Consider the following 21,621-nt stretch of genomic DNA (forward strand, 5'->3'; position numbering starts at 1 on the left):
GCTACATTTTTTGCCTCAGTGACACAAGAGTACTAACTCCAACAGGGTGCACGTATAGAACAGCAAGGACCTCTTTCTACATTCAAACTCTTAGATGACAAATTTCAGTTGACTTAGTTTTGTTGGAGTTTTTTTGTTTTGCTTTATTTTTTCCAGTTGGAAGAATACCAGCATCTGCTGAAAGGACTCAGCAGACAGAAATCATTAGCATAGCCACAATTCATGCCAAACACTTGTGTTCCTGGGGTGAGTTAAGCCCACTGACATCACTTGCTCTTTTCTCAAATTATACTCGGACTCAATTTTAGTATTTTCAGTAAATGATATTTTCTACAGACAAATCTGAGAAAACTTAGGAGTAGCAACTGTCAGTGATGACACAGTCTTAACATCTTCCTGTTTGATCTCCTCTGAAAAAGGCATCTCCTCAACATGGCAAGTCAGGAGAGACTTCATGTGCCAGCCAGAGACAATCCAGGGACACCATAAGGCAGGAAGGTCAGTGTCTGCTCTCTATCAGCCTTATTTCCTGTTATGTAGAAGGAAATCTCCTGAGAAAATAAAGGAAGCTGTAGAAGAAGAGATATACAGAGCACAAAAGATGCTTTAAGGTTTTACATCCAATCTGAAAATAAAATGAACCCAAAAACTACCTTGGTACATTTAGATTTTTGCTTTACAATCACTTACAATTTCATTTTTGCTATCAGGCAAAACCAGCCAACATGATGCAACACCCTACAAACAGCTGTTAACTCACCCCTGGTCTACTAAACACAGATCCTGCCATTTCACCCCAGCTAATTTGCAACAGGTTGTGCAAAAAAAGACACCTAAAGAAATCTGCTTATTCCAAAATATTCACTGCATCTTAAGATGCTACTTGAAGGAAACACAGCTATAAAACAGAACTGGTATCAGGAAGATGCAAGCAGGAAACAAAGCTAAGTGAAATCCTACCTCCCACTTACCTGGTCATTACTTCTCAAAACAACAACATAAATGAAAACACCAGAGACCATTGGACTGCAAGGCATATGGATGATGTCCATAAGGGGGGGGGGGAGGGGGAAGGTGGAAATAATGAAAGGAAATAAATAAATAAATAAAGGCAAACCAAACATTTAAGCAACAGAACTGTTGATCCTAGAATTTTCCACTCATAACTTCTGGCATTTCTGGAGGTATTGTTAAAGATTGCCACCCTGGAAGATAATGAATGTCAGGTGTAACTTCCATCTCCAGTGTGATGAGGAGAGATTACCCTGCTGAAGCCTACAAGACATCTTTAATCTCCTGATTTAGAATCCATTGTCCGCTATCAGTTGTCACTCTCCTGAAGGAATGCAAGAATGCTGCCAAACACTGAAAAACAGACAGCTGCAGCAAAGGGCTACCAGCAGCAATCCCGAGGTGCTCTGCCAACAAAACACTTAAATGTTAGTAAAAAAAAAAATTCCATCTCCAGGTTCTTCCATTATTAATTAAACATTTTCTCGTTTCCAAGAAGAAATGCTTGCTCAAACATGTCCTTGAAGCCAGGTACATCAACACCACAAACTTTCAAAGTTAAAGTCAAGGGGCAGCTCTCTGGAGGAGAGAACACTGCGCTTGGCACAAGAGCAGAGCTGGGCGCTTCTTGGAGTCTGAGTGGACCAGGCACAGGTGGGGCATGTTTGATGCTACAGCCAAGGATGACAACAGACCTCCTGCTCTTAAGTACAAGGCGAGTATTTCGTACCCACCCACAGCCAAGTGGGCAAACGAAAGCCAACATGCAGGATCAGCCTGCCTCTGAACCACCCTTCACCAGTAGCACAGACAAAACCAGACAGCCTAAATCACCAAATCAACAGAAACTGCTGTCCATTTCCATGGATGTTTATTCAAGCCTCTGCAGCCACTCATTTGGGATGAAAGGCCTTACAATTATGTTGTAATGGGACTTTAAGTTTGGGACAGGCTCTGCACTGCTATCACAATTAATGTAACAGAAAGGCTGTGGCAGTGTGCCCCAGCCAGTGAGCACAGACCTGGGGATCAATAGCAGAACAGGCCCTAAAACAGTTTCCATCCTTCAAAATGGCAGTGCTTGCCAAGCACTGAATGGTGAATTCTGTGAGAATGACTGGTTTAAGCTTTAATAAAATCATAACTATGAAGTTTACCTTTTCTGCTGAGACATATCCGGAGTAGGCTGGAAACTAAATCACAGAAGAATCACAAACTCCCACTTCAGTGGGGTCACAACTTCATCTTAGGCAGGTCTTTTAATCATTTGAGAGCAAGGGACTTGATGCAAGTCCTTTACATCTCAATCTTTTGCCTTTATCACTCTGGCATCCATCCTCCCAAGGACTCAGCAAGTTGACCTCCATGTAAACCCAGAACAGAGCACGTGCCGCTTTTTGTTGCATCACTTCACTCAATGAACACCAAGGACAAGATCTTTTCCAATCTATTTGTGGATTTACACTTATCCAACCATTTATTTCTCACATTAGCACAAGACTATCCATTTAAAATGCAACTTTTTTTTCTGTTATCAGTTCTAAGTATGGCAGAAGTAGATTTAAAAGAAAAGACACAGAGTGAAGAAAGCTTTCCTGGTTAGAATTTTGGTCAATGGAATATAAAGATTATCATTTACTGCAGATGGCAGCTATGTAAAAAACATTATGCTGTCAATGTAAAATTAATAAAATAAAGACAGTATTTTCACAAGCTTTCCCCAATGGCTTTAAAATAAGATCACTTTGATACTGCAGGAAAGAGCTTGGTTTCAGCCTCCTGCTCTACAGTTTGACACACTGGGTTTGGCCATTTGTATTAACTGAGACTCTGTCTTCTTTTTATTACAGAATTTCCCCCCACACTTTTGAAACAATGGCATTTGATACATAAACCTGCACATTTACCAGTTTGTCTGTAATTCTCCTCCTCCCACCCCTCAAGTGCAGGAATACACAAATCTTTTCATATGCAACCACATTCCACACAGTTAAAGCTACCTTCATGGAAAATGACACCAGGAGCTACCTTTTACCCTATAAAAGAGTAAATCAACACCGAATTGTTACTTATTGGTAACATAGCTATGCATCTAATTTGAAGTCATTGTCAAAATCTGTCACATGTATTAAAAGTTCTCATTGTTATTTAAGGAAAAAATTAAAGAAGGAAAGTAAGAAATACTTCTTATGCTTTTTTCTCCTCAAAAATAAATATACCAGCAAACTTCACACAGAGAATTCTGATCCTTTTAGTCTTAAAGAAAACCTATTTCTCAACTGAATTGCTTTTCCTACCTTATTACTCGAAGAGATTACAGTCAGGGCTGTATATTGTAGCTCCCCTATATTTAGAAGCTGGGTAATAAACCACATAAATAGCACACTGAATAAAACATTAAGACATAAAAGGAGTTAAATAGAACAAAGGGCTAAAGCTTATTGTGCAGTAACCATGTCTGACCCATTGAAATACAAAGGACTCATAATTCTAGTTAGCAAAATGCAGAGTTGGGATTTAGATCAGGAGGAAGCCGGCGGTGGCTGAGTGCTGGATTCCCTTCCACAGCCTTGCAGGGCCCTCTGGTGGAAATGGGAATCCATCCCATGGCTGCCCGACAGCACTACCAGGAAAAATTATGATTTGACCCCAAAATAAGGGGAGAACAAGAAGACTGGGTTTTCACTGTTTTCTTGAAAGCAGCAATGTTTCTAATACAAAGCTGCATTTTTCAGCTCTCCTATAAGAAGATTAAATCCTGAAGCCTGTGTAAGTAAAGAATTTTTCCTCTGACTCCAGTGGGGACAGAGCCTGTCCATAAAGCCCTGAAAGTAGAGAAAAAAATTCCTTAAAGTTGTGAAAAACTGAAAGTGATGTGGAACATTCTGCTCAAAAATTTAGACCCTTCAGCAAAGCTGGAAGCATTTCAGGTGAGGATCATCACATAAAAGAGTCTGAAAAAGCTGAGCTGCACCAGTAATTCATGGCAGAAGCTGCTCAGCTGGCTGTACCAGCTCAGGGTCTGCAGGGCCAGCCCTCACACGAGCTGACCTGACAAAGTGTCTTGTCAATGCTTCTTCATTTGTGACTTAGAGCAGTGAGGTGGAAACAAATCTTTTCTGGTACTAAATGTATGCTGCTTCATCCAGCACAGCATGGAATTGATCATTATATCGGTATTAGGTACTCAAGAGCCTGAAATACTGCCCAGGTTTTTTTTTTTAAAAAAAAAAAGTAAAATTGGTGCTTATGCTTCCCTTAGCTATTGTCAGGGCAAAAGAGAAACTCTTCAGAAGGGTGTTCACAGCAACAAAGTCCTATGAACTTTCTCACGTGTCTTCTCCACACAGATATACAAAGAGGATACTGAAATAATCTGCACAAGCAGCATCTTCAGTGATCTAATGGTGATGAGAAGGAACATTTCTCCCCTACCTTTTGACACTGGCAGTCAAAGCCATTACAGTGGTCCAGTGAAAAAGGAGGCTGCAGCCTCCAGGCTGGATTCAAATTGCTCCAAAGCAATAGCAGGATTGGCTTTCAGGATTGAACAGTCTCTCCCCTGACAGGTATTTGATGGTGGTGAATATTTCACAGAGCAAAAGAAAGAACCAGGTCTGTCCTACGCTTTATTACAGCAAAGAGCCCTCCATTGTCAAAGGGACTGCTCAATGCCATTCTCTCCCACTTTTCAGGAGCAGGATGGCTATTGAGTCTGTAAGATCCAGTCTCTGTTCCTGCCTGAATAGGGCAGACAGCTGCCAAATGTCATTCTTTCAGGCACCATCTAGCATAACCTAGGTCAATAATTGTCTCTTCCCAGATTAGGCTCCTTAAAAATGGCAGTAATTTGAAAAGAAAAAGTCGATTCCCACTTTTCATCTTAAATTCTCTTGTCTGCTCTTAGTTAATAAAGTTCCTTAGCTGTAGTGAATACACATATATTTAAAGGTGCTAATCATGTCAAGTACATCATTTGAAACACACTGGTTGTCAGGAGCAGACACAACCTGTTCTTAAAAACCAGCTCCTCTCAAAGCATCCCAGGCTGGGCACCTCATGCCTCCCAGCTCAGCAGGTACCTGTCAGGTTACAGATGCAGGACCTAAGGGACACAGGACAAAGCCTTTGCTGAACCCAAAGCTTGGATTCATCCCTCTAATGTGCTTCAGGACATTTTACTTTGAAAAATGTGAATGTTGCCTATTGACTGCAAAAATTTTATCTCAATTGCTATCCAAGAACATGCTGATTTGTATGAAATAAATGAGACTAATTATTTGCTTTCCACAAAACAGGCTCTGCTTAAAGCTCTGAATTATCTGCTTTCCTGATGAACAAGGCAGCACCTTGCTCACACAATAGATTCCATCTGAGGTTTGATTATCCATTAGAAGGTCAATCTATATGTTGTGTTAAACAGCAAAGATAAGATGAGGCTGGGAAATGCAGGCCCCTGGAGGAGAACCCCCCAAACCCTCTATATCCTCTGTGGTGCCAAGAGTCTGATGTAGGGATGCAGAATCAAAGATGGGGTGGCTGCTTCATCTACCACATGGAATCAAAGTGGGATGGGGGTCACTTCAGTGTACATGCAAGAAAACTCACATTTGGGGAAGAACAAGACACCACAGTCTAAAAATGTACATGGAGGCTCCAGCTTCAAGGGTGTCCATTTGAAAAACAGCTCCACAGTCAGACCAAACTATTCATGAGGAACAGAACCTTCTTTTCACTCACCAGAGAAATCACAGTGCACAAATATGCTTCAAGTCAAGCAACTTGACTGTTTTTGTGGTACCTCTTTGATAGGGTGGAAAGAATTCCTGGTGTCAATTTGAGGTATGTCCTCAAGCATTGCGAAATTTTATGTAAAAAGTATTGTCCTAATTTACATAATACACTGTGTTCATCACACAAGCCCACAACACAAGATCACTGCTGCCTTATTACAGGTATTTCCCTTAGGTACACAGGCAAAGTGCATCTCGAAAGGACAAAAACAACATTTCTTCTGACAAGATTGCTCCCCAAATGGCAAAAGCTGCAGAAGGCTGTTCTCCAGGTTTTTCTTCAGAGTAGGCTCTAAAATGCTCTGCTATTAACTTGTGATTGTGCATAGACCCCCTTCTTCCTCATTGAAGTGATAAAACTGATTCCCAGAACAAAGCAGCAACATGGTTCATCCTCCAACACTGCATTCACTGGAATCACTCCACAGGCTTTTGCTTCAAAGTGCAGTTTTTCTCCATAAACACTGACTGTATTTTACAGCAAACATGAGTGTTGCACAGCCAGGGAAAGCAGAGCAGCACCATTCCAGACGGTATGGGGAAGGCAAGGAGGAGGGTTTGTAGCTCTCAGAGACACAGCAGCTACCTGCAAGTCAGTCAGTCCTGCTTGCCAGTTCTGAAGATATTTTGGTGAGCACAGGAGGAGCCTTCAGCTCCTATCTAGACAACCACTGGAAGCAGTCCAGAAAGAGATCAATAGTTTGTCTCTTCTGGAGGATGGAGCCTCTACCAAATGCATCCCCACTTCCCAGCCCTGAGGGGAGTGGATGCTAACATTAGACCTGGACCCACAAGAGTCTGACTCAGAGCTAAGAACATTGCATATGGATTTGAGGCCTAACACCTAATTTAAGAATAAGGCCACATCACAAAGAGCAACACTTGCAGAAATCCCCAAGCCAGCATGAAGCTGACTATGGTGCTGACAACACAGACCCATCATGGAGCTTGCAGCCACACTTTTGGCCTCTCCTGAAAGCAGCACTGACAGGTGGCATTTTGTTACCTTAGCTCGCTCTCTAGTGGGATCAAAGATGGCACAGCTATCCCATTTTATTTAGGACTTGCACAAATACCTTTGCATTAGCACTGGTACGTCTTTATTTCTTTCTGCTTTGTCTGCATGATCCTACCAGAGATGTTGCTACAGAGATCCAGTCTGGAAGTCAACCCAGCTTTGTTCTGGGCTTTTTCTATCATTTATAATATGATAGCACATCGTGCCTGGTAGATATTTCCCTACTACAATAGTACATCCCCTCAAATGCAGGATCTTTGTTTACTTCATTATGCCAGTTAGGAAAAGAAGGGGGGTATCAGCAGATGATCTAAAGCACAGGTCAGAATTTGTGTTAGTCAGTGAAAGAACTGGCTAACATGAGTCTGAGGGCTTCGATTTATTGCCCACCAAAGCAAATGATACCATTGCAAAGTCAGTTGATAATGACAGGATTAAGAGGGTGAAGATAAAGATACATCTCAGAATGTCTTTGGATAAGGATAAAGCAAAATGACACAAACAAATCCCAAAGTCCTAGCGGTCATGAAGTCACTCCAAAAACCCCCTGGTGAGCTTCAGTACATAAAATTACTAGAGAAAAGCCATGAAAATTTACAATAACTCTTTTTTTTCTTGGTGGCAGTGTATTTTTAACCTATTGCACTGATTATAACATGCTGTCAACAGCCTCATCAATTATCCATTGCTAGAAAGTGGGCTCTAACATGCTGCAAGTGGTATTAATTGGTCTCAGTAGCACATAATGAGTTTAAAAGCTCCTACCTGTGTGCCCCCGGGGATGGTGACTAGAGGCGGACAACAATTTACAGCAGACCATTAACACATAGACCAGAAAGAGCCAGTCAGACAGAAGCATTGATTTGGCACAGAATCTCATCCTGGAGGCAGAAAAGGAAGCAGTTGAGTGAAAGAACAATGTGAGTAGGGAATAACACAAAAACGATGTGGGGAAGGAAAAGCTGAAAGGACGCTGAAGAATAACTAATGCATTTATTACAAGGCAACATTCACAAAATCAACTTCATGATTTGGTTGGGATCAACTCTTTGTAAAGAGTTTTTATAATTAGATAATATATATAATATAATATAATTTTATAATTAGAAGCAATGTCTGTCACACATCACATTACCCACAAACACATATTTATAATAACACATTATGAGTGCAATACAGTTCTATGAATGAGAGATAAAGCATGGGTTCTTTTGTCTATTATTAAGAGCCAGCCACTGTCAAATTTAAATATACATATTTATGAGTTGTGCTACTATTTTTAAACTGCACCTCCCCCAATGATAGAAAATAAATGTAATCTTTACTTAACACTTCTCAGGACATATTTACTAAAGCTACCAACTCCCCTGCAGCCATGCACAGAAATTGGCTGGGTCTCCCAAACACACAATATCTGGGAGATTTCCTGGAGATCAGCAGGTTTGCTGAGGATAAAACACTCATGAAACAGCACCTCAGTCAAATATGCAAGGACTCACTTCTCTGCTAGGATGTTGGAAACTGCATCTCAGAAAACATTTGCTCTAAAGAAGGTGTTATAACTCTTATTCATGTGATTCTTAGAACTAAGATCGCAAATCCTCAGTAATTTTTCTGCAAATATCTACAATTAAATCCCTCAACAGCTTATGTTATGCCATTCATCATATAGAAAGGGAATCTAATCATCTTTTTAAACTCAGTTATGATGATTTATTGCTTGCATGATACATAAATGGGTGTTATGTAGCTGAACCCTTAGATACCATGTTCCATGCTTTCAGCAAATTCTGCAAGCAGGAATACATCAAATTAATTAAAGGCAATTTATAGATTTGCATAAATTGAATCAAATACTGTTTTCATGGCAGTGACGTTAGTCTGCAGTTAATCAGCACGCTGGAATTTGGGCAATCCTATCACGAGTTTATTTGCACCAAAAGGTCCTTTGGGAACTACTCCCCTCTGCAGATTCTAGTTCTGAGTCTTCCAAGAATTTTCTAAAAAAAAATTACCTATATATCTTGAAAATACCTAAGACTACTCAGCTAACCCAATGTTCAAGTGCTGAAGAGATAAGTTTAAAACAAAAAAATCCCAAACAACATGTGCCTTAGACAGCTCTACTGTCACAACCAGGTGACACACTTGGATGTTGTTTAAATTTGATAAACATCTACAAACTAAACCAAAACAGAGGCCATGTTTTCCCATTTTAAATTGCTTCCATAATTTCCCTTTTTACACTTTGCAGAACAATATTTTTTCTCTACTTGTAAATGTTGATAGAGCCTAAAAAAAAATATATACTTATTAATATCAAAAGTTAAGAGATGAGAAGCTTGCTGCATGTAAATATATTTTAGCAACAAATACTGGTTTACGTTTGAGAAAGAAATACATTGGTGTAAAGCCCAGCACCTTCAGCCCACAAACTTTATTAAAAATTACACAAATATTGTGGAAAAAAAATAGGTCACCACATCCACAGATTTCAGAAAATGAAAATTATATGTAAAAGAAGCCACCATTTAAGGGCTGTTTTGGTAAAATAGTACCTTTTCTAGCTTTAAGAAGATGCTCTGGTTTGTACACAGTATGTTACCACCCTGGATACAGGAACAATCACCCTGATGGCCTTTTACAGCTGTATATAGGAGCCTTCTGTGAGCATGCATCAAGCCTAGAAGATAAAGACATCACTGCTCCTCACCTACCCTATGAGTACGCTCTTCTGGAGTGCTCCCAGGTTAATTCAGAGCAGCTGAACCTAATTCACCTCTTGCATCCAGCTGAACCACACAATGCCCCTGCAGCTAATGGGATTGAGTCACTGTGAAACCAGCATAAATGTTATTATTGCTGTTGATCCAGCATTAGCCTAACTGCCTGGTAAGTTCTGAAATCAGTGTATCAGAATTTCAGATTTTGGTCATCCAAATCTTTCCCACATAACTGAACCCTTTTTTTTTTTCCGGAGAGAGCTGAATTTAACCTTAGTTTTCTTGGTCTCTCCATGAGAAACACGCAGTTTACAGCTCATGCACCAGTTATCACCGAATACGATGTCATCATCTGCTCAGCTTCCAATCCCACCCCTCTATTGCTCCAAATGCAAACACTTGGATCTAACCCAAGTATCAGTGGAGATCCCAGCTCTGGTGTCGCTCTGATATATCACCAGGAAGGCAGAAACCTTCCTCCAGGCTTCCTGAGGTGTGGCAGAAAGCTGGATTTAACCCATAGAATTAAATATCCCAGACCAGGCATTTTCAGCATGTTGTTTCTCGTAGGAGTTGATTGAAGGGGCAGGTGTGATGACAGACAGGTCCCAAATCATGCATCACGTGCTCAACAGCTGCTATTTCAGCTCTTAAGTGGACCCAGGTGTTCCCACTGTTCCCACTGCAAGAGCAAAACTGGTCTCGGTGGAAAGGGTCGTGTACTGACCTATTTTCAAAAGTTTTCCCCAGCTGAGTTTGACTCTTTTGAGATATTAAACAAGCAATGTGAAACCAGGGCTCATCAGATTAACAGGGTAACCTTAGTCCAGTGTAAGAATGTTCAAATCCAGGAATGAGTGTATCACAACAAAGCATCCACTTGGTCATATCCAAACTGAAAGGCTGCTAAAAGCATCCAGTACCATCCAGGTGACACATTTGCAGACTTCAGTCTGCCTTGCAGGTAGACAGGATGCAAGTTTTCAGCCTGCTGATGTAAAGAACTACAAGAGGATCTTTGAAAAGGCAGGGAAAAAATGAAATTTGGCAGACAGATGCAGCAAGGGGTGCTGAGCCCTTCAGCGTCAGTGGGCTGCCGCTTTCAGAAATGTCAAGCCTTCACTCTCTATTGGATTCAAGTGGATATTGTTGCTAACCAGAACAGTGAATCTTCAGTGTCATTTGAAAGATAAAAAGTGCTCTTACCTTGGGGACTTTGCAAGAATTTTGTTCCAGTCAAACACAATTATTTCAGTGTGTTTTTCATAGTTATTCCAGATTCCCATTTGCGGCAGCAAATAAACCTTTCTGCATCTCAAAATTTTTCCTTCACTTCGGGGACCTAGAAAGAAAGCCACATTACACTGCAATTAACATCTGGAATGGTGCTGTAAAATACGTCTGTGTTACCAAAATCTTAGTTTCACAGTGCCATCTACAGGGCAATCTGGGGCAAAAGGCAGCAGTTGTAGTGCTCTTTTCTTTCTGAGAACACAGAGAAGCTGTGGTGAGGCAGCTCTGAGATATCAGTGCATTAAGCAAAGGCAGAGTTTGCTGTACTAGGAGTTGCAAACAGAGTGTGTGCAGCTCACTGGGGCCCTATCACCACGTGCCCTCTCACCACCCAGCTGGGAAAGCTGGAAGGTCTAAGACTGCACCATAGTGCAAACACATTGCCACATGGTTCCATGAAGCCTCCAACAGTTTGAACCAGAGATTATTACAGAGAGTGGGAAAAATCTGTCATTGTCTTCGTAAAGATTTGGCCCAGGCCCTGGAGCCTGCCTCAGGAGCAGAGGGCCACATCCACAGGAGCGTGTCTGGGATTATGCATTATTGCACCCTCTGACCCTGCTGCCTCTCCTCGCTTCCAGCACCACCTCTCACACCCAGCCCACCTACAGCCAGGAGTTACACTTTGAAATCTCCACATGGAAACACTTTTGCAGCAGCGCTGACACACATTCCACAGAAAAACGAGCTCAAAATCTCCATTTTATAGACATTCAAGCTTCTTTGCTTTTGCTGTTTATATTTGTTCTCTCACTTCCATCCCTGGGCACAACTTGACCTTCTGCTATTGAAAACATGACACAGAGGAATTTGTGAGAGTAATAACAATGTGGTCTTCACCTACAGAGTGATCACAATAACCTTTCTCATCCACCATTCTTTTCATTTCACTCTTCCTTGGATCAATTAGAAATTTGCTTTTAAGGAACACAAAATTACACCACCACACTGGAGGGCAGAGCATGTCTGGGGTCATAAAAGTACACAGGCAGACACCTTTCAGCAGCTCAGGACAGGAAAGCCCCTGGCTCAACACACTTGCAGAATCACAGAACCTTCCAATCACAGGCTGGAAGGGACCTTAAAGCTCATCTTGTTCCAAACCACTGCCATGGGCAAGGACACCTTCCACTAGACCAGGTTGCTCAAAGCCCCATCCAACCTGGCCTTAACAGCTCCTTTTTGTTCAGAATGTCATGAGAAAATAGAGTAATTGCTGGAATTAAAGAGGCACCAGGCCAGCAATCTATAATTAATCACATTTTACTCTCTTTGCTTTCCAAGGTGGAGTTCTAGGATGAGCCAAAATCAGCGGTTCTATCAAATCAGCAGTGAAAATCAAAACAAAATGTAGGCAAAGAGTTGTCTTAAGAAAAAGCACTACCATCCTGTATTAATCCTTCCTTCCACAAATACACATAAAATAAAAAATAAAAAAACAGTGTGCCTCAAAAGGCCTATTAAGAAGAAGCAAACAAACAGGATTTTCAATATAGCATTGACTGACTGAAATGGTTATGTGCTACATTTTTACCCATTTCATAATAGGACAGGTAGATAAATATATTCTTACAGTGCTCCTGTAGAAATCAATACTGCAATACACTAACTTGGGTTTTAGTGCTTATCTGTTCCATAATTTTTATTAGAGAGGAAAATAAAACCCTGTGCAGATGCATCTACAGGTAAATACAAACATCAGTGCAACCTGTTCTGTAAACACGTGTTAAACACTGGTAAAAGGCAAGGGAGTATTGATTAGCCCAACTCATTCTAATTAAGTGGATGCAGCAAAAGTGACAGATGATACATCCACCTGCATATCTCCAGGTCTTCTGATGCCTTCCAGGCAGTGATATTTCTTTAAAAAATAGAGTTGTGTGAGGTGACATTAAGGCACACTCGTGAAACCAGCTTCAGCTGGTTTATGTCAATAAAGGAGGCAGATCAGAACAGAAACAAGAGGCTCACCTCGTTAATAACTGTAAAAGGAATTCCAGCCTTTTCATGGCAAAAGCATGCTTTGTGTGTGTTTTGTGAACAGTGGGTTTAACTGCTGGCCCCTGTCTTGGCTCAGGGTGACACACGACTTTGGAAAACAGAGCTGCTTGTTTATTTTTATGCAATGAGCTCTAGCCAGTGAGCAGCTGAACCCCACCTCCATCTCCAGCGAAGGTACAGAAAAGAAGGAAGAGGGAATGGGAGAGGGGAAGGGCTCAATTTTCAGTATTTATGCATGGACTGGCCATGAGCAACTCCTGCTTTGCACGAGTTCCCCAGAGGCTACACCACTCCCCTGTGTCAGTATATAGGGCAAATGAAGATTGTGGGTTCTGGGATCTGCAGGGAATTGCAATGGTCAGGTCTGCTGTGCCTCAGTCCCAGCACAGTCTGTTCTCTGTGCCTCTGCACTCCAGGAAAATGGGTATAAACAGCATTTCCCTGTACCAGGGAAGTGTGTCAAGAACAGAAATAATAAAGGTCTAAAGTTATTTGAAAACTGTATAGGCACTGTGTAATTCCTTTGACAGATTGAATAAGATAACATTTTAAATTAGGTGCATTTCCTACCAATATTTACATGTTGTAAAATGCTTCTTATGGCTACTTTCTGCAAAGAATAAATTACTAAACCATTTTATGCCATCTTTTATAATAAGCTATTAAATAATTTACAAAACCTCCTTTCATTAAATATTTAAAAGGCCTTAATTTCTCTATTCTAAATAATTCCTCACTTAAAATACAGCTGTGCATCCCTTAAAGACTCCTCTTGTGTGAAGTAAGGGTGAGAAGGAAAGAAATTTGGGGGCCATATCCTGTTCAGGGGGTTTGCCAGCCTGACTTTAACCCCATTGTCAGCCTGGTTAAACTCTTATCTCCTACTGAATAAAGGACAAAGGGAAACAAAGAGGAAATAGAGCAATATCTGACATTTCTTAGAAGAGGGGGAAAAAGATCTAGTCAGGTCACTGTGTGTATTTGAAAATTGCTGCTGTGTGAGGGGAGCTAGAGACAAAAGAGAGAGCTAAAGCAAACACCTACACACTGGCTGACAAACCCAGAGCCCCATTTTGGGGCTAAATCACTATAAACAGGGGAGCAATTCAGTGACAGTACTTGAAGGGGGCTTATAATAAAGAGAAAGCAACTTTTTACACAGGCAGGCAGGCAGTGATAGGACAAGGGGGACATGAAGAAAGCAGAGATTTATACTAGATGTTGTATAAAAGATTTTCCCCTTGAGGGCGGCGAGGACCTGGCACAGGGTGCCCAGAGAAGCTGGGGCTGCCCCTGGATCCCTGGAAGTGTCCAAGGTCAGGCTGGACGGGGCTTGGAGCAACCTGGGATAGCGGAAGGTGTCCCTGCCCACGGCTCCTTAAGGCCCCTTCCAGCCCAAACCATTCCCGGCTGTGCGCTGATATCGCTCCCCGGCACGGGGCGGTTCCAGGACGGCGGGCGGGTGAGCGCTGGTCAAAATCGCGGTGCGGAGGCCGACCCTGGAGCTTCTCAAGGGATCCCGGTGCTTCCCGAAGGACCCCGGTGCTTCCCAAAAGACCCGGGTGCTTCCCAAGGGACCCCGGCGCTTCCCGAAGGACCCCGGTGCTTCCCAAAAGACCCGGGTGCTTCCCAAAGGATCCCGGCGCTTCCCAAAGGATCCCGGCGCTTCCCAAAGGATCCCGGTGCTTCCCAAAGGATCCCGGCGCTTCCGGGGGATCCATCGAGGCGGTGCTGCCCCCTGGCGGCCGCGCGCCGCCGCCGCAGCCTGTCTCCATGAGGAGCTTCACCACTCCCAGCTCCTGGCAGCGCTCGGGAGCCTCATCCGGCCTCACCCAGCCTCACCCGGCCTCATCCGGCCTCACACAGCCTCACACTGCCTCGTCCAGCCCTGTCCAGCCCCGTCCAGCCTCATCCGGCCTCACCCGGCCTCGTCCAGCCTTACCCGGCCTCACCCAGCCTCAGCCGCACGGCTGCGCCGCCAGCCCCGCTCCCTGCGCCCCGCCGGAGCCACCCCGGCCCCGAGGGCTCCCGGCCCTCCCGGCAGCAGCGCTCCTCTGTGCTGGCGCCGCTGCCCATGACAATTAGCGCCTGTCATTAACCACATTAACGCGTCGCTGTCGCAGGGTTCGTGCGTTCAGCCTGTCCTCGGAGCGGGGGCAGCGCAGGGACGTGCTGACCTTCACCTCACAGTGACCGCCGTGTCGTCCAGGTGCCCCATCAGCCCCAGAGTGGGCGGATACAGGGAAATAACGCGTCTCACATTCTGGATTTGGTCCCTTAACCCTGACCCAGAAATCTCTGCATCAGTTCACGTAACTGCGGCTTGATCTGAAGGCTTTGAGTGTCGGTAAATCCACCTCGGCCGAGTTATTCCAACAGTTAATTAACCTCACTTTAAACACTGCACCTTCCAGCTCGTACCTCCTGATACATGCTGGTTGTTTTCCCAGCTGGCACAACCCACAGGGATGTGTCAGGTCTTTAAAGGCCTCGGCTCTGCCAGTCCTTACACCAAGTAAGGGTTACACCAAGTAGGAAGGCACTGTGCAAACTGAGAGAGGACATAAAGTTACCCATGTAGTACAATCACAGAATCATGGAGTCACAGAATGATTTGGGTTGGAAGAGACCTTAAATACCATCCTGTTCCACTACAGGAACACCTTCCAGTATCCCGGGTTGCTCCAACCCCAGCCAACCCAGCCTCGAACACTTTCAGCGATGGGGCAGCCACAGCTTCTCTGGGCACGCTGTGCCAGGGCCCCCCCACCCTCACAGTAAAGGATTTTTTCGTAATATCTAACCTGAACATACTCTTTGTTAGTTTGAATCCATCCTCCCTTGTCCTTTCACTTCAGGCACTTGTAAAAAGTCCCTCTCCATCTTTCCTGTAGGTTTCCTTCGGGTATTGGATGGTAGCACAAGACTAAGCTCACAGTGCAAGAAAGTAAAACTTTTATTGGGTCCATTCCGTCTTCCCTTTACTCCCAGAGCTGGCATCAGCTCTTCTGCTTCTCTACAGGAATCTCTGAGGGATGGAGGTCTGGTCACATCGAGCTCCCCATGGCAAAGTGAAGTGAGAAAGCTCTTTGAACTGCACAAAAATCAGCCAGGCAGGTATCCAAAAAACCACAGGGGCACTGCAGCAGTGCCCAGCCCTCTCAGACCCCAGCAGACTCCTTACACACTTCATGGGCAATTTTTGAATTGTTTTTTATGACATCACGTTCCATTTGCGACATCAGTCTCTGCTGGCAGCAGCTCAGTCTGTCACCACAAGTTAGCCCTTTCCACAGGAATATTTCAAAATCTCACTTAACAGCAAGTGGGGGAGGTGGGGAGGAAAAGAGAACAATGCCAGTGAGAGCTAGAGGAAATAAACCCCACAACCTCCTGAGGAGGGAGAACTGAACTGCTGTTATATCCACATAACAGGAGGTATCGACCACACCAGCAGCCAGAGACCATCCACACACTGACAGACATCCTCTGTGCCACGGGCTGGAGGGGGAACTGGGTCTGTCTTCACAGCATTTGGAGTTCTCTAGGGTATATCTGTCCTCACCACCTCCTTTAAACATGAGAACAAACCTTTTGTCTGTTGTGAGCATGTAAAGAAGATGTCCTGGGAGGTTATCCTGCAAAACATGCTGAAATCACCCTAATTTTCTGGCCCAGACACCACAGACTTCCTTAGTTGGTAATGCCAGAGTCTCAATAGTGACTTGGGTGGATAATCTCTTAAAAAGGCTTTTCAGTTGGACCCATTTTAAGTGAGAGTCTGTGGCCTCCAAATTTGAGCCAGCAGAGCTCAGGTCACACAGAAGCAGAAAGAGCAGTGCACAGGATCAGGAAACAAATTTGAGCAAGGGACTGAGGGCAGGGAACAGAGGACTGACTGCCAGAAAACCCAAAGTCCACACAGAGTAAGGAGGAGTTTGAAATCAAAGCTGTTGCTTCCTCTGCTCTCTCAACACAAAGTGAGTTCTCATCTTTCCTCCAGGATAAAGACCACCAAGTCCAAGGGACGGCTCAGAGAGCAAAGTGCAGCTATTCTGACTGTCAAATGGAGGCAGAATAGACTCTTTTCTCCATACAGCATTATTTATTATTCATCACCACCCCACTAGGAACCGTTCTGCCAAACTCATGAAAAGGCATGTATCACCATCAAGATTTCATTTTAAAGGTTGCACAGACTTACCAGTGTGGACAGACAACACAGGAGATCTCATTACAGCCCAGCATTTCAACTCCTTCAATTACCTTTATCAGAAAGAATTTTTCCTTGTGATGATCCAGGTTCTTTCAGTCCCTCACTGCAGCTCGAAATCTTCTCCACCCCCCTGTGCAAGCCCTGCTCAAGAGATGTGCAGGTTTCAGGCACTTTGTTCAAGGGAGAGCAGGAATGACTCCAACCCTGTTCAAAGAGGACACAGAGCAGAGCCAGTGCCCTGCTCCACTCCCAGCTGCCCTCCCAGAAGCAGAGCAGCTCTCATCTAAAGCAGGCAGCACACCAAAAAAAACATGGAGAGAAACGTCTTTAAAGGAAATCTCTTCAGCAGGATGCTTCAGACACAGCAAAAAACCATTTTCCCCTACTGTAAACTTTGCCTGCCAGGTAGCAAAGCATTAAAGTTGTTGCACAGGTTGTCTTGAGCCATAAAACACTATTTTCTCTACCCTGAACTGATGGAGGAATTTAATTTCTCCCATGGAAGGCAGAGGTAACTGACCTGTTATAGAATAGGTCGCTCACCTTCCTTCCCTCTCACCAGGGAGCCAGCTGAGCTGGTGGGTTATTTTGCAGAGGTCACTCAGAGGAGGGAGGAATGGATGGAAGAGATGAAGGAGGAAAACTCATGTCCATTTGTGCCTCTGGACAATGCACTGGGAGGTCCCAGACCTATTCTGGGTGTGTGGTGGCCAGTCCAGGGCTCACATGCAAGAAGCAGGTAATTCCTGACTAGGGGTGGCCATTCAAATTAAGAGCAAGAGGCAATCCAAGGGAAATAACATGAAAATTAAGAGTCAGCAAGTGCAAGCAGGTGGTAAGGAAAGGTAGAAGTGACTGTGTCTGTTTAGTCAAGAAAAGAGAGTTTGTTGGAGACATGTCAACTGTCTCCTTGAAGAGGCTTGGTTTAAAGAAGGGCTGGATTTAAAGTGGTTCTCTGTAGCTACTGCAAGCAGCATAAAAATAAATTCAGTGTCCTGCAAAGATTAATTGGTGTGTGCATGAAGAGGAACTTTCTGTGTCTAAGTGGGGGAAACTAGTGGTACAAACTGCTCAAAATCTTGTGGAGCCTGGTTTGTGGAGATTTCTTTAAATTGGATGAACACCTGTGGGGTGGTCGAGGCTCCCCTCTCCATCCACAGGGTTGGATTACATGTTTGCTCAGAGCATGTAGCAGGACTACATATCCTTTATGCCCTGGAGCAAAAAACCACTGGGATATAAATGTGAGATAGTCAGTCACTGTTCAGTGTCAGCCTCAATACCCTGAATCAAGTCAGAGGTTACTGGAGGAAAATCATGGCAGAAACAAACTGGAAATTCTTCCTACACATGTTGGGTTTTTTGTGCAGGCAGAGTCAGGATGTGTTGTATTTAGATATCCTTCTGGTGGTTCTTAAGGTCCTCATGCAACCAAATTTGGTTCTTTCTGGTTCTACTGCATTAGAATATTTTATTCACTTGTTATTCCCAAAAGCACCTCACTCACAGTTACAGTGTGTCCACTCACACTTCCCTAAGCTGTATTAGGCCCTGACAGTAACAGGACTTGTTACCAATGTAACCTGGTCCCTGCTTTTGTTTCAATTCCCAAAACACTCCGAGAGGCAAGCACAGAGCAGCCAGTTTTGCTTTTAGAACACAAGCATGTTTTATGAGCACTGGATGCACGTTGGCTGATGAAGAATCCCAACTGTCTGGGTATATGGGATAATTGTTCCACTTGGGACTCATTAGCTAATTATTTAAAGATTCTAAGGAAAAGCATTTCATAAATACAGCACTAAATTTCCAGAAGTGTAATTACAGGCTGAACACACATTTTTTAGCACCTGTGTTATTCACTACATAAGCGAATAGCAAAGTACCTTGTGGAGTGCTCTCCCTGCTCTCTGTCAGGCTTGGGGCAGGACAGGATAACTACTAGGAAATTGAAAGGTAACATTTTTTATATTCCCTCTTTGGTAGCAACAACAACACAGCTCAGGGTGATTTTAAATTCTGCCCCTAACATACAGAATCTCAATAACGAAGGATAAAACTTGCACAGGGTGAGGGAGGCACAGACCAAACAGCCATAACCCAGATTATTGATCTGGTTTTGTCACTTGACTTTGATGCTATGGGATCAGCTTTTTAATCAATGTTAGAAAACATTGTTTGCTTCTCAGTAACTTCCTCAAGTTACTTTGGAAAAACATTGCTCTACTGAGCAGGAGGATTCCAGAATAAGATTCCTGACCCACCAGTTCAGGAATTGTTACTCAAAAGTAAAAAGTGTCATATGACACTGACAAAAATGAGGCAATTATGTGGCATGGAGATTTGTACATGGGTGAATAAACAACTGCGTTTAAAGAAGAACCCAAACTTGTTCAGTCTGGATTCTCGTTAACTCAGCAAAAGCATATTTAGAACCAATCTCAGAGTTTTATTTTCTTTTCTGTTATTTGACAACTCTGGCTGGATGGAAGCCCTGCCCATCACATCCAGTGCACCTGCCCTGTCTGTGCATGCACTGCTCTGTGTGCCTCCAGCAGGCTCTGCCTTTCTCCTTGTAACCAGAAAAATTCCAAATCCCACTAGGAATGCATGAAGCAACACTCAGCTCTTTTCATTTCCAGCAGCACCAGGAACTGCATTCGCTGATGCAAGAGAATTTCAGAAGTCCCATAAATTACATTTTGCTCCTCACATCCAGAAGGAATTTCCTCCATCCTTTCCTTCCTTTCCTCTTCCTGCCCAATCCTTCATGCCTTCTTCTCTGTGAGTCTCAGCCCTCTGTGTTTCTTGCTTGCACAGCACCTCTCCCTGCCTCCCATGGCAAGTTGTCCTGCTTGGCAGCAGACCACGTGTGAACCCCCAACAAAAGGTCTGGGAGGCAGGGGAAGAGAAAAAGATGTCCCATGGCAGGTTAATCATCTGCTGGATGCTGTTTTCATCCCTTCACAGGCACGAGGAAGCCACACAGAGCTCTGGCACTGTTGCAGTGGAAAAGGAGCAAACCTCTAAAGGTCTCAAACACCTTCCTGTGGCTGCACTACCAGGACAGGAGAGCAATAGCCACAAAAAGCTGGTAACTGCTCTTCAGAAACAGTAAGAGAGGTGTTAACATGGTATTCCCCCTCGAGCATGTGAATTGTCAGAGGGTCTTCCTTCCAGCACCTGTCACAGCTGAGGGAACAACATGTTTCAATACAGGAGGCTCAGCCAGTGCCTCTGACTGAAGTATGAACCCAGCCAAGCTTTGAATGAGTTATGCCACGTCCTCTTCATGGCTAAGGCTAGAAACTTTCTTTTTTATTTGGGTTTTTTTGGTCTCTCTTTTTTTCTTTTTTTTCCTAATAATAATAATAATAATTTTCATTTCCACAAAGCTCAGAGAAGCCTGAACATCAGGCTTTCACTTCCCAATCTGCCTACAATGGATTTTTCTTTTCCTGTTCTTCATTCATGCAAAACCCACTTCATGCTCATGTAACCATGTGCATGATTGATGGGAAGAGCAAGGGGGAGGGTAAGTGGTATAATTTTGATTATGCTTTGAAATGCTCAGGGTTGGAAATGAAGTATGAGATTCCCCCCACTTCTCCTGCCTCTCTTGAAGGCAATTATGATTGCCTTAAAGATGTGAGATCTGTTGAAAGTAACAAATCGTTGATTGTTTATTTTCAGGGTAGACAACAATCAGCTTTTAATCAGCTTCTCATCACCGCTAGAGAGCTATTAAGTCTCTTAAAAATAATTAGAAAACAGAAAAGAAAAATCTTATCCAATTATTTTCATCCAGGAAACTGAGATTTTATGGGGGAAAAAAAAAACAAAACAACCAAAAAACCACCTTAAGATTCACAGGAAAAAAAAACTTTATATGGTGACACGTTAAGTTCTCTCTTTTAGCAATGAGATATTGTTTGCCAGAGGTTGGATTGTGCTTCCTGAGTTTGTATGAGGTTATGGATATTGGCACTTGAATAAGAAACAGTATCTTCAGTCACCTTGGGCAGACGCTCAGATATTTTTGCTGAACAGTTTTTTAAGGAAATGGATTGCACGAGTCTTCTGTTCCTCTGATTTCTGACTATTCACAGAAGCCTGGCTTTCAGATTCCCACAGTACACGTTTTTTTCCATTTTTGAGTAAATAGTCTGTGAATTTCTGTCCTGGGGGAAACAGTACTCAAACTTAACTACAGTAAAGAGAGCAACCTCCAAATTTCAATTATGTTGGAATTAGCAACAGGTATAAAACACCTCACATATCACCTTTTGTGGTTTCAGATGGGCAACTGAATAGATATTTCAGCTCACATACAGCTTTCCAGAAGCTTTCCCTACAAAAAATGCCAATGTGCCTCGTTTACTACTGCCACATAGACTTTAATAGTACACTGCTTGTAACTCAAGTGTAACTCAAATTAGTTCAATCATGAGCACTTTGCTGGGTCCTGAGACAACTGCTGCTGTCCTGCCCAGCAGGTATTTGTCTTTCAGGTGATGACCAGGTGGTGTCCTGGCTGTTCCTGAGGTGCAGTTACACCACGAGGAG

At 43.4% G+C, this 21,621-nt stretch overlaps 1 protein-coding gene across 1 annotated transcript in view; it reads right to left on the bottom strand.

The window, feature by feature from the left end:
• Positions 1 to 10,831, bottom strand: part of TAFA4 (TAFA chemokine like family member 4) — a gene marked incomplete at both ends in the record, with an annotated part of 40,204 nt that extends 29,373 nt beyond the window's left edge. The window contains 2 exons of the mRNA XM_082288798.1: positions 7,588 to 7,703; positions 10,752 to 10,831. Of these exons, the coding sequence (XP_082144924.1) occupies positions 7,588 to 7,703; positions 10,752 to 10,831 (196 nt within the window). The remainder of the gene's footprint in view (positions 1 to 7,587; positions 7,704 to 10,751) is intronic.
• Between the last annotated feature and the right edge of the window lie 10,790 nt (positions 10,832 to 21,621).

The sequence above is a fragment of the Coloeus monedula genome (assembly GCF_965178545.1).
Source record: "Coloeus monedula genome assembly, chromosome: 11".
NCBI classification, from domain to species: Eukaryota; Metazoa; Chordata; class Aves; order Passeriformes; family Corvidae; genus Coloeus; species Coloeus monedula.